This window comes from Asterias rubens, chromosome 13 (genome assembly GCF_902459465.1).
Source record: "Asterias rubens chromosome 13, eAstRub1.3, whole genome shotgun sequence".
NCBI classification, from domain to species: domain Eukaryota; kingdom Metazoa; phylum Echinodermata; class Asteroidea; order Forcipulatida; family Asteriidae; genus Asterias; species Asterias rubens.
In genome coordinates, this window is record NC_047074.1 from 14,850,160 (window position 1) to 14,864,584 (window position 14,425).

Here is a 14,425-nt window from a genome sequence, read left to right on the forward strand (position 1 = left end):
AATGATTTATGTATAATTATGATGAATAGGGTAGATGGCCTTAGCTTTCGATCCAAACCGGACCTTCTTCAGAGGCATAAAACAAGTACAAACAAACACATATCCATTTTATAGAAAAAGAGAGGGGAGAGGGATTAAGAGAAGGATCCAGAAAGAAGCGGGAAAATAACAGCCAATCAAAGTTTCTACTTCAGAAACAATTGGTGGCTATGAACCAATGAGTAAAGTGGCGAGGACAAAGGATGTTTAATATGAAAGGAAGGATTACTGGACCATAACAGTGGTAAATGCATTGTATGATAGTATTAAAAAATAAATAGGTATGAGGGACCTGCGGAAAAAGGGGGGGGGGTGGGGTTACTTACATGAGATAGTTATAGTAACACATTTATAAAAACTACTTAAACAAATACTTTATTTACAGAATATATACAACATATAAGTTCTCAGGCAGGAGTGAAGTGGAGGGTAATGAGAAGTTATTTAACACCAGTGTTTATGTTAAGTCCAAAGGGTTTGACTGTCTTGAGTTGGTGAATCCAGTGTGATTCTCTATGCTTGCGGTGTGTGTCATCACCATTGCAAGCTTCAATCACCAAAAGTTCAACATAATTGACACTATGATTGGGGCTGTTGAAGTGGATAGAGACTGGATACGGTTTCTTGGTCTTTCTGGAAGACTTATTATTTAAGTACAAAATATAAAATACAAGATATTCAAACACTAAAATACAAAAATACTTTATATACACAGCTCTTGCTAAAAACTCGGTTATGTGCTGCTATTAATTTTAATATTTTAAAAGATCATAAAATTGAAGCATGTAAAAACAGTGTCACACACTCTGGTAGACTTTATTTCAAGTCTTAGACTGTATGCGCTTATAAACTCTGCACCAGCCACGCAGATATCCCCACAGATTAATTTTCTATCACACGCCCTAACTTCGGCTAATGACGCAGGTTTATCCACAAGAGGGCGCTGTTTCAGCCAATAATGTATCGGGTACCATGAGGACGACTTAAAGACGATGGACACTATTGGTAATTGTCAAAGACCAGTCTTCTCACTTGGTGTATCTCAACATATGCATAACATAATAAAACTGTGAGAATTTGAGCTCAATTGGTCGTCGAAGTTGCGAGATAATAATGATAGAAAAAACACCCTTGTCACTCGAAGTTGTGTGCTTTTAGATAGTTGATTTCGAGACCTCAAATTCTAAATCTGAGGTCTCGAAATCAAGTTCGTGGAAAATTACTTCTTTCTCGAAAACTATGTCACTTCAGAGGGAACCGTTTCTCACAATGTTTTATACTATCAACCTCTCCCATATACTCGTCACCAAGTAAGGTTTTATGGCAATAATTATTTTGAGTAATTACCAATAGTGTCCACTGCCTTTAAACCAAGATCACTTTGGAACCGAGTCTAACACACTGGTGGCACATTATTTCACGATTCTCTTTACACGACATTCTTACATCTTATGATAAACAATGGAATCAAAGGAATTGATAGCAGGATACCAATGAAGATAAATGCTCCATCGTAGTTTCCGCTCAAGTCGAATATCAAACCTAAAAGCGAAACAAAATAATTTTTAACAATTAGGGCGAGTAGAGGGCGACGAGCTTTCGTGCCTATTTTGCGTCATTGTGAAAAATCATTACGGTGTCGTAGGAAATCAGCTCTCTCCCACAATGAGAAATTAACATGGGCTGGAGGAGGATTCAAAAGAGGGCGCTATCAGAAGAAGTTTGTACACAGTTTGGAGAGGTGTCTCTCCTGGGGGGGGGGGGGGGGGGGCACACATAATCATCGGCCACAATGGCAAAGTGATTTCTGCGTGCATGTAAGCTTTATCAAACAAGAACGAGCGCATTTCTTTTGTGAATGTGAAACTATAGTAATTTTTTTGAGAAGCTTTGTATACTACCAATACTGGTAAAAGTACGATTTACATGCTAATTGATTTTTGTCTCCTGAAACTATTTTTTTGTCATGACACTTACTCATTCTTAAAAATTACATTGCCTCAGCAAGTAATACTCTAAGGGAATCTTTCTACCAGCATTGTCATCAAACGGTGTAAGTTTTATATAAATCTATGAACAGTGTGTTTTTAGAATGGAAAAAAAGTAACAAAAACCTTTTAATCAGCTTAACAATTTCTGCTTAGCAGAAAATGAGCCAAGATACCAGTCACAAAATGTCAGGTAACCCGGTATTTCGGCTCACTGTCTAAGCATAACATGTTGCGCCAAAAAATAATGGTTGCCTCTTGGAAATATTAAAATGCTTGTGAAAACAAAATAACTGCCTCACCGAAAATGACTAAAAAATAAAATGTACGTCTATGTTTAGTCTGGAAGTGTTTGTAATGACTTACCTGGAAGGAAACCAGTGCTGAAGTAGACTAGTGATATTATAAGACCGAGCCATCCATATAAACCAACCAGCAAATCAGCTCCCATGATTTGCTTAAAAAACAGTTCTGTGATGACAGAATTTAGTCCGGAGAAAAAGAACTGCACAAAAGATGACACCGCCAAAAGCCAAAACGAGTTTAACCATGGAGTTGCGTAGAATATCGTAGCTTGTATGCAGTAAGTTATACACAACTGACCCCAGTAAGACAATGTTAGTCGACTAACAACAAAACCTTGGACGAATTTGCTTAATAAATTACTAACACCTGCAATGGTGACAATGATAGCGGCATCTCCAGGGGAAATTCCTTTCGACTGAGCCATCGATACAAAGAATATTGCCCACAAGTCAAAACTTGCGTAACTGCTACAGGAAATAACCGAAGCAGCCCAGAAAAGCGGATTGGCGAGAAGTTTCAAATCTAAGCTTTGGAAGACTAACTTGCAACATGAGCTACATCGATGGGAACTTCCATCATCGGGTTTAATTTTATCCTGTCGTATCACGTGATAGTCATCAGTTTGACGTGTATCTGTAGCTATAATCAGGGCGCCACACACGGCGAGATGAAACGACAAACCTCCGATTAGCAACATTGTTCCCCTCCAGCCGTATGTTTCCAGTATCAGTTGGGTAAGGGGCGCAATTACCAGAAGGGCGATGGACGAACCCGACTTCGAAATTCCGACGGCTGTTGCTAACTTCTTAGTAAACTTTCTGCCAATAGCCGCCGTAGAAAGACAATGTGCTATTCCAACTCCAGGACCTGTATGTTAAAAGAGTATTATAATTAAGTTATGCGTCTGAATGGGCACGTTAGTAAACGTTGTTCCTGTCCAACGCCTATTATAAAGCCTCATTTATACTTCCTGCGAATGCGAATACGGTACAAATTACATGTAGTGGTGTTACGTCCATGTTTTCACTGCAAATAATGTGCAGGAGATGGTGAAGCGAATATTTGCTGATGCTTTAAAATTATTAAAAATGTTACTGTCAAATGATTTTTAAAACGGCCATGCGCCCAACACAGTGCTATGTGTGGTCACATTACTCATTTATAATATGATTGGCGTTTTTGTCGAGAACTTTCGGAATTGTTATCTCCAGCAATTACTTTGTTAAAAACCGCAGAGTTCTTAACTAAACCCATTTTCCAGGCATCATTTTATCCACACTTAATTCAAGCCTTAATTCAAGCAAACTGTATACCATTGGAACAAAAAACACGTAAAATGTAAAGCAGAATTATGGTGGAAATACAATAAGGTTTGAGGTAACACCATGTAATGATAATCTCTAAATGAGTTGGGGATGGTTCTGCAAAGAGCCATGTGTTTCGACTCGACATTTCGATCAGCAGTATGCTCTGATTGTCTTCTTGAGAAATACGTTATTTTACCTGCCAGTAGTAGCCACACAACAGCTAGCTGGCCGACACCTGTTACAAATGACCCAGCCACGCCTGCAACACCGACCATTACTCCACATATCATGATGGTAACACCAAACCCAAAACTTCTGCCAATCAACCCTGCAATTGGGGCTGTAATAATATCATAAACGAGTTAAACCCTTTTCACACGAGAGCAATCTATATCTAGCAAGGTTCCCATGCTAAGGTCCCATGCTAAGTTGTCCTGAGCCCCTTTCACACGAGATCAAATTAACAAGGGTCCCTTGGTAAACTGTAAAGCATGGTTGTAATCTACTGTCCAAGTTCTCTTGCAAAATCTTGTCAGACATTGCTACATTTTAATACCGTGCTTAAAAAAAAGTTAAAGACAGTGGACCATATTGGTAGTTGTCAAAGAGTAGTCTTCACAGTTGGTGTATCTCAACAATATGCATAACATAACAAACCTGTGAAAATTTGAGCATAATCGGTCGTCGAAGTTGCGAGATAATAATGAAAGAAAAAACACCCTTGTCACATGAAGTTGTGTGCTCTCTGATGCTTGATTTCGAGACCTCACATTCTAAACTTGAGGTCTCGAAATCAAATTCGATGAAAATTACTTCTTTCTCGAAAACTACGACACTTCAGAGGGAGCTGCTTCTCACATTGTTTTATACTATCAACCTCTCCCCGTTACTCGTAATCAAGAAAGGTTTTATGATGATAATTATTTTGAGTAATTACCAATAGCGTCCACTGCCTTTAAGCACGGTACACCCAGTTAAACTGCTGTAACGGTAATAGTACTGTAGTTTGTTTGCTTGATTGTTTGTCCAGTTTTACAGTTAAGGGAACTCGGCAAACTCCCACAAAGGGATCGAACACCAAGCTGGCAACAGCCATGCTCTCTCATTTTATCGACACTGTCACAAAGACACACACGTACATACTTTTGATTTTTGGTTGAACAAAGGCAACTTGTATAGAGTAGGTTTTGAACCAACGATCTTCGGATTAACGTGCCGGTAGCACAGGAGATCCCCCCCCCCCCCCCAATAAGGCGAACTGCGTACAAACTTCTTCTGGCAGCGCCCTCTTTTGAAACTTCCTCTTCCAGCCCATGTTAAATTTCCATTTATGGACAGAATCTGCGGCTGACAGGTTGTCCGAGGACACTTGTGCTCTATCAACTGAGCTCTAAGCACTATGATGGCGGTCTCCGTGTTTTTTTTTATATATTTTATTTTGACTTAATACTTCCTTTTTTGCACACGGAACTGTGGGGACTTGCAGCTGTTGTTCTAGTTTTCACTCTTTTAAAGGATTTGGGTACTTTTTGTAACACAAAATAAAATGTCCACAGATTTACATTAAACTTAAACCGTTTGAAGATAACGATCGTAGAAAGCATACCGTAAAATATTAGTTGCTGAGGTGCTGTAGTTTTTGAGAAATGGGTAAAGCAATGTCATGAAAAAAAAACGTATTTACATGCTAAAATAATTTTCGTCTCATGATCACTGAGACGAACATTATTTTCGAGACATTGTTTTACTCATTTCTCAAAAGCTACAGCACATCAGCAAGTAATATTTCCAGGGAAGCTTTCTACTATCATTATCTTCAAACTGTGTTATGTTTTAAGTAAATCAGTGGACATTGTTTTTTGTTGTCCTATAAAAAGTACATAATAATGAGCCTTTAAAGGCAATGGACACTTTCAGTATTGTTGTGACAAAGACCAGTATTCTCACGTGGTGTATCCCACATTAAAAAAATGCATAAAACAAAACATCTGTGAACATTATTGACTCAATTTTTCATCGAATTGCAAAAGAATAATGACAAAGAAAATACCTTGTTTACGCAATTGTTTGTGCTTTCAGATGCAAATAAAAGGTTTCAGACCTAAAGTCTTTAAAAAATTGAGTGAGAAATTACCTCTTTCTCAAAAACTACGTTACTTCAGAAGGGAGCCGTTTTTCATAATGTTTTGTACCATCAACAGCCATTGCTCGTTTCCAAGTAAGTTTTATGCTAATTTTTTTTTAAAAGTATTTACCAATAGTGTTCAGCGCTCAGCGCCTTCAATCCCCATGTGGAGGCAGTAGTTGTATTTTATGTTCAACTGTTATCTTTCTCATCAATTAGTCTTAAATAAAAAAAACTGTTTTATCAGCCTGTTTATTAAATCATTTTAAGATGCTGTTTATACAATAATAAAAGTTATGTCACTAAATAAACGTTTTAGTTATACTCATTATAGTAGCGAGTTAGATTTCATAATGTTTCTGCCCTGCAGACTGGTCCTTTTACACACTTTACACCCAAACGTTAATGGTAGGTGTATTATTATTCAAAATGAAAACCAGCCATCCAGTTACTCTTTGTGTTATACAGTAATGGTTGATTTATCATCCATACATGTACATGGTTTGCGTACCTAGAGCTATATTATAGCATTATGCTTTCATGCATGTACGTGATTAAACCACGTCGCGACGGGTTGAACTTCTTGTGACTTTTTAGTTTTAAGAAAAAGCAGGTTGTTTTGCTCAAGTAACGTCTACACATCCTTTCATGCACCTTTGAACAGCTTTGTCCGGAACTGACGTGATATAAATTATAGTTGTATTATTTAGTATGTACGATCTATGTTCCCCCTTTCTTGTACTGCCTTTTTACCAAAACGTCCCTTTAGCGTCTGTCTTTCTTATTTGTCCGACCTGCAGAGTCACGGAAGGAGATTTTTTACAACCCTTATCTTGTCTGGATTCTTGAAATATTACTTTTCAGAGTTTTTTTTTTAATTTCTTTTAAAATCTAAAGTGAATAAATAAAGTTGTCATACAAAGAAATTGAAACCAAACCAAAGCACAATAGTCCAATCCACATTTTTGATTGTGTTTGTTTTTATTTTTGTTAACATTTTAATAATCGTTGTGACTTTTGGACTCGAAACAAAAATCGCAGTGAAACTTTAGCTTGATTACGTGGAACGTTTACGTTTAATAAAGTACGTACCTGCCAATCCCATAGTTGTGCCCACCATTGTTATAATCCAACCCAATAGCGTTGTAGAGGTTACAAACTCTTGTTGCAATGAAGGTAGCATTATCCCTAGTCCTTTAAAAAGAACTACCCAGAGAAAAAGGGACATCCATCTGGTAAAGACTGCAATCCAGCCAGAAAGACCGCCATCAATGGCTAAATCTTCAGCTTGTCTTTTTGTTGCCATGTCTTTAGTAAATCAGTGTCAGTGTCGCATCAGATTATGTCCTAAATAATGGGAAAGTAAACACTTGTTTGGATGAGGATGATTCACAAGAGGGCGCTATAAGAAGTAGTTTACAAACAGTTTGCCATACTATTCTCCAGGGAACACGGAATCTCTTGCCACACGGGAGTGCATGTTTGAAAAAAATTGGCTCAACTCTCCGTCCTGAACTATGAGTGAGTTGATCCACCAGTGTGGGTAAGTTCATAGGGTAAGGACAGAGACTCTATGGTAAGTTGAACCACACAACAATCAATGCGCTTTTGGAAATCAGAACAAACATTCTAAAATTGGTTGATCCACGGTAAAATTTAAATGTACCCATAATTTTATTAATATGTTGATCCAAACTGCAATTTTAAAACTATTCCCAACAATTTTCTTAAATTATATTTTATCATGGCTAAGTCCTATGTTCAACTCTCCCCATGCTCATAGACTCAACTCTCCGATAAGAGAGCCATTTTGACATGTGACTTGATTTTGATTTTTAACAATCGAATTAGATCCAATTAATATTACCATAATAAACAACAATATTTAGGCTATATATTGGACACATTGTCACTTCATTCAATGCTAAACATGTAATAGAAAGGGTCTTATCTGGCGTTCCAACAATAATTCACTTTTTAGTGGAGTTTAGATGTTCTTGTCACTCCCACTTTGAGCACGTATCTCTCATATTCAGTTGAAGCCCAAAAGAATGTTTGGTTAGACACTACCAACAGAGGGCATTATGGACTCTACCACTCTATGGGATAGAGTTTAACATTTACCATCTATTATTCTAGACATATTTTACAAAGTGTTGAGGTTATTATTATTCCGAGTTTTTGGCATGACAAGTCAATCACCCTTAGTGTTATTTCTATGACCACGGCTGACACATTATCAATATATATAGAAACGATATCCATGGGCATGTTTGTGTGTGTGTTGAAATCAGTCGGGTCAGTGAGCTCATTGTAACTTTTAAGCTGTTCCGACCTACCGTCGGAACAGGTATTGTTTTTGTCGAGATTTTTATTATTTTTATTATTAGCTGTTCCGACCTACCGTCGGAACAGGTATTGTTTTTGTCGAGATTTTTATTATTTTTATTATCAGCTGTTCCGACCTACCGTCGGAACAGGTATTGTTTTTGTCGAGATTTTTATTATTTGTATTATTAGCTGTTCCGACCTACCGTCGGAACAGGTATTGTTTTTGTCGAGATTGTTATTATTTTTATTATTAGCTGTTTCGACCTACCGTCGGAACAGGTATTGTTTTCGTCGAGATTTTTATTATTGTTATTATCATTATTCTTTGTTTCCGCCTAAAACCCCATAGCGTTTGTACAGCGTTTTTGTTCAGGCCTCGTCTCCTAAAGTATGAGGATAAAAGAGTTAAATCATATATCAAATTGAAGCTTAGAACATAAGCTTTACTCTAACAAAAAAGTGTTAAAATTCTTAATTAATTAACCACGTGGTCTTCATTTGAATTTTTAATTTGTAAACTTGATGCAGTCACTTTCATGTTATTGTGAAACATTCTCTTTGGCAATACAACACAGTATGTACCTCAATGAGTTGTTGACTTCTTGAGAGGAGTCTATACTATTTTGTTTCCTAACCGCGTTCTGGACACATTACTCTGTACACGCACAAAGTACGGAGGTTTGGGATTTTCGTTAGAACGTGCGTTAAATTTGTCCTTGTTTTTCTAACCGCGTTCTGGACCAATTACTCTGTGCATGGGTTTTCGTTAAAACGAACGTGCGTAATTAGATAGGGGTTTTTGACGACATCGACGTCGTCGTCAAAAACCCCCTTAAGGCATCTAATACTACATTTCAACCCTACTTAATAGTTATAGGCGTTAGCAGTTCATATTTAGTGACAATGGTAGCAAAATCATGAAACGAGAATTATTTCGCCGGATCATAATCCCCTCTGTTGATGCACACATGTAAAAACCCACCATTAATTTTTACATCGTCATCAGTCGCGATTACACATCTGAGAATTGCGAGTTCGAATCTCCGTCCGAAATCAATATTTTTTTATCCCCCAAAACTAAAAATATATTTCTTTTTGTAATATTTAAGTTTGATTCTTATCTTTATATCGATAGTGTTGCCTTTTCTTTTTCTCAAATGTTAGCCCAACATAACCTGTGTGCATGCATGTCACGATGATGTTTAAAAACACAGTAAGCGAAAAATGGTGACCATAAGCGCAGAGTTTGGTGGTTAAGAGTTCTGTGAAATCAACTTTTACTAGATCAAACATCAAACCACCGACCCCCAAAAAATTAAAAATCGTAATTAATTAACCACGTGACCCATATTTGCATATTTAATTGTACAAGGGACAAAGTTGTTGGAACTTCCTGTTGATGCTGACATCATGAGAACATCAGCATAAGTATTGGAATTGCACTACCACTTGGAGTGTTCAAGGAGTCCAACACGTCAGTCTAGAGTCCAACTCTGATTGTAAAAATCAATTCAGGCATCATCTTCAATTTAATTTTATGCAACAAGCAAACTTATACATTTTCTGATTTTATTTCAAAGGGTAACATAAATGGCTGTTAGCGAACGGTTTCCAAAAAAAACTACATGGTGTACGTGCACAATACTCTTACTGGCCTCAAGCATTTACCTCTAGATAATAAATCAAGCATTCAGTTCAAAATTATAAAAGTTTGTTAGACAGCACACAATGGAACCGGAGTTTAACAATGACAATGCCAAAAGTGCAATCGTCCGCCCTTGAAGTTATTATACATGGGCTGATGGTGATCAAAAGGTTAAAAGTTTGTTATCGCCACATTATTCAGCGAACCATAAATCATACACAGCTACTATTTACATGAAAATATATGCGTGGAGGGTAACATACAGCACACAATGGAACCGGAGTTTAACAATGACAATACCAAAAGTGCATTTGGGTATTTTGTTTATCTGTTTCATTTAAATATATTGTTAAGTTTTATTTTACGCTAACTGTTTTTGTGTTTGTTCTTCCTGTAATTTTGAATTGTTTTGCCGCTACATAAGATTACACCCACTAAATAGAATTGCTTACATTGCTTTCTTCGTTAGAAAAAAAAGGGGGGGGGGGGTCCGTACTCGTTAAGGTTTGCTTTTTATGGGCCCCTCCATCCCCTACATGTAATTTGCATTGATTTTTAGTTTTTGTTTTCTATTATTGTACGATTGCATTTGCTTGTAATAAATTATTTATTACCTTCTGTGTAGACTAAGCAAGTCTCGCGCGTATTTAAACTTGCGGGACCATTAAGTTCCAAACCTTATGGAGTTTTACGTGGGACATTTTTGTCCGTCCATTATTTTAGTTTAATGTAGTTCATGACCATGAATATTAGAAATATTGTTGGAAATATAATACTAGTTAACAAAACGTATACAAGTAAAATCATTTCAACAACAAAAAACCTACTCTCGGGATGTCGACTTCCCGAGATAAATTATCACAGGAAGACGACATCCTAATTTTAGGATGTTGACTTCCCGAGATAAATTATCACAGCAAGACGACATCCTACTTTTGGGATATCGACATTCCGAGATAAATTATCACAGGAAGACGACATTCTTCTTTTAGACTGTCGACTTCCCGAGATAAATTATCACAGGAAGATGACAACTGACGTTTAGGATGTCGACATACCGAGATAAATTATCACAGCAAGACGACATCCTACTTTTAGGATGTCGACATCCCGAGATAAATTATCACAGGAAGACGACATCCTACTTTTATGATGTCGACATTCCGAGATAAATTATCACAGGAAGACGACATTCTTCTTTAATAATGTCGACTGTTTGGAGTTATAAGACTCCTTGGGGACAGGAGAAAAACTTGGAAAAACCGTGACCTCAATTTGACCTCTACTTCCGGGTCAACCGGAAGTGGGACCATATCTCAAGAACTACTCAACCGATTTTCAATTTGTTTTCACTTACAGACTCCTTGACATTAATATTGACTGTGAAAACCCGTGACCCCATGTTGGCCTCTACGTCCGGGTGAACCGGAAGTGGGACCATACGCCAAGTACTATACAACCGATTTTCAATCCTGTTTGTTCAGTTTTATCCTCCTAAGGCATTAAAAATAAACTTTGAAAATCCATGACCCCAAGTTGACCTCTACTTCCGGGTCAACCAGAAGTGGCACCATATCTCAAGAACTACACAACCGATTTTCTAATTTTTTTTCAGTTACAGACTCCTTGGGCGTTAGAGATTAGCCTTAGGTTACCGTGACCCCATGAAGTGGCACCGTAACTCAAGACACTGTACAGTATTTTTCAAACTTTTTTTCAGTTATAGACTCCTTGGTAATTTTAACACATAATCAAAGCAAAAGAACACGGAACAGCTTTGTGTTTGTTCACAAACACCTAATGTCTAGTTTATACCATTTTCAGAAGCCAGCAGTGGGTTCAGAACATTCGGCGTAAGGACCTGCAGGGGAGAACTGACTCTTTTCAGAGCCAACACTCACCCATTACAGGTTTACACATGGTTGTACCCGCAAGTTTACTATTTATTTATACTTCCCCCATAATAAAATTGTTCTTCCTTGTATTAGAAACACAGCTTTTGCTTTGTTGCAACAGCAAGACTGTGATAACCTGTAATTGATTATTGTGTTAGCGCCCTCTATTGACTGGTTGGAGAAAGGGTGTTTTGTAGTTGTGTTGGCATCCATCTTGTTGTTTATTAAAGTCATGTACACATGGTTCTTTAACCTAATCCAGTGAGTTAAAGTCAGTAATTGAAGTTACTACAAAGACATAATTTAGACTCGACAGATTTTTGAGCTCAAAAGACCTTAGCTCTCACTGTTAGCGTTTAGAGAGCTCTCAGTAAAGCTAAACATCAGTTTGTCTTGTGAGCTCAACAATCTGTCAATTGAATAGTTCTGTCAGATAAAACAAGAAAGGACAGACACTGTTCTTTATTCCTGTTCTGTACACATTTTGTTATTGATTGTATAGTTTTTACATTGCAGGTTGTACATGAGAGTGAGTGATCATAATATACTCTATTACGTGCTATTTAGCCAACCAGTACCCATGCAAGTCCATAAAGTCAATAAAAGGCAAGCTGCGAGGGCGTATTGTTGCTCTAGCCTAATTTCATGGCTCTGCTTACTATAAGAAAAAAATCAGCGCTTACAAAAGCACCATTTAGCAACATGTAATCATTGCAATTGTGATATCATTTTGAAGAGGAACAGTTCTGCTTTGCAATGATGTATACCATTAATACAAAGAGAGTATAATACTAACAAATATACTGGATTGAAAAAAGATTCCTTACTTTTTGTGAGCAGTTTATTTTGTTCTCTGATGCCTTTATGTTTTGTTATGTATGTACTTCATTTTAATCAAGACTCTAGTCTTATCTTAGTCCTTGTGGTGACAACTGACAACAATTTTGTAAATAAAATAGTTGCAGGCAGGCTTGTCATTGTATTGTAATTGTTTAAACCATGGATGGAGCTGTTAAAAGGGACAACAGGGACAAACAAGCCCCAATTTGATGTAGTTCTTTTCAAACGTTTGAGTTTTATCACAACAATAGGATAGTCATAACTGTGAAGTTCCAAAATTTCTTCTAAATCTAAGCATAATATAAAATGCCGATATAAAATGGCGATATAATCTTGGCAGTCATTAATGAATCCGAGAAGTTGACATTTACCTTAAAAAACAATCTTCATTTGTACTTATTGGCCATCTGATGTGAAAAAAAGGAGTGAGATCAGATGATCGTGCACATGCACCCGGTCACTCTTCGCGTTTGTTTACATCAACATCCGGGACATTTCACATGTCTCACCTTGCCAGAATGGCGTTCGCTGGCCCCCACGATTATTTCACGTATTTGCACTGCGTCTGCGTTGAGTTATCTATCTTGCGCCGCTACGCGGCGCTATAAGATATTTGCTATGAATGACTGATTATCGTTCATGTACATTGTACATCATCGTTTACATTTGTAATTAAACGTGCGCGTTTAGCATGCAGCAGACAGCAGTAGTACTAGAAGTAGCTAGCAGCGCACACACAGTCGGTTTATTTTAATGGCTGCCGACAAAGTTTTGAGTTGTACGTTCGTGCAATACGTCACGAAATCGCGTCACGCTGATTGGTCCACTGTCCATAAAGTTGGCGTCCTTTTTTAATCGTTCGGAGGATTGAAAAACAAAATAGACTCTGCGGATAATTGTTGATTTATTCAATCGATTTGGACTAAAAATAAATCTTTAGGATTTATTTTTATTTTAATCCTATAAAAGATTTAAATTTAAATCTCTGTAATTTAGAGTGTAGAATACTCATAAAAACAAAATCCGTGTGCTGTTAGATGCCTAAAAAAAAAGACCGAAGTCTTTGAGAGGGTTCAAATAATTGAGTGGAATAATTACCCCTTTCTCAGAAACTACGTTACTTCAGAGGGAGCCGTTTCTCACACAGATTTCTCGTTACAAAATCAGGTTTTTTGTTGTGCTAGAAATAGTCAGTAATTACCAAGTGTGTCACATGTGTTTCCCAAATTGATGGAGTGTGGAGAGGTTTGCGACCACTCGGAACGCCCTCCAACCATTCCATCGAACCCAGAGAGCGAGACAAGCCATAAAGAATGGGGCGTTGTGACAGCCCGAAACTACCCCTGTCTCCCTTCCTACCACACCTTCAGAGGCAACCAACGAACCGACAACACCGGCAAGAGGCCGGAAGCGACGCACCAGAACCCGCAACTTCACCTCGTCCGCCGGAACTGAGAGATCTCGTCTTCATGGGGGTCGGGCTGGAAGAAGAGGGCCAACTCCCCTCGGAGTGGCCTCTGACACCACCTCCCCCAGCGGCGGAGGGTAGCTCCGACCAGGACCGTTCCGTTGGAGCAGAGGACACGGACACTCTGAACACTTGGCCGGACGGGGAGTCAACCACCGATACACCTTCACCACACTTGCACATGACTGAGATGCAGCGGGGACCACCAAGACTATTTCCCCCATTTTGTTCTATTTTGGTTATTGCCATTGTGAAGGGATCGCTGGCGAGCGATGGCGCTCACTGCCTGCTTCTGGGAGTTGGTTTCAACTTAATGTTTCGACGTATCAGTATGATGCTCTGATCGTCGGAGAAAGCTTTTCTCCAGAAGACGACCAGAGCATACTGATCGAAACGTCGAGTTGAAACCAACAGTTCTTTTCAGAACCACCCCAACTCATTAGAGATAGTCATTACATGGTGTTACCGCAAACTTTTCCAT

At 38.1% G+C, this 14,425-nt stretch overlaps 1 protein-coding gene across 1 annotated transcript; it reads right to left on the bottom strand.

Annotated features, from left to right (window-relative positions):
* Window positions 1-1,337: 1,337 nt before the first annotated feature.
* Window positions 1,338-7,101, bottom strand: LOC117298811 (monocarboxylate transporter 12-like). The gene is made up of 4 exons (XM_033782145.1): window positions 6,858-7,101; window positions 3,837-3,980; window positions 2,394-3,200; window positions 1,338-1,581 (listed from the first exon to the last, which is right to left on the bottom strand). Exons 1-4 carry the CDS (start codon window positions 7,069-7,071, stop codon window positions 1,469-1,471), a joined length of 1,278 nt encoding a protein of 425 aa, XP_033638036.1. The 5' UTR covers window positions 7,072-7,101; the 3' UTR covers window positions 1,338-1,468.
* Between the last annotated feature and the right edge of the window lie 7,324 nt (window positions 7,102-14,425).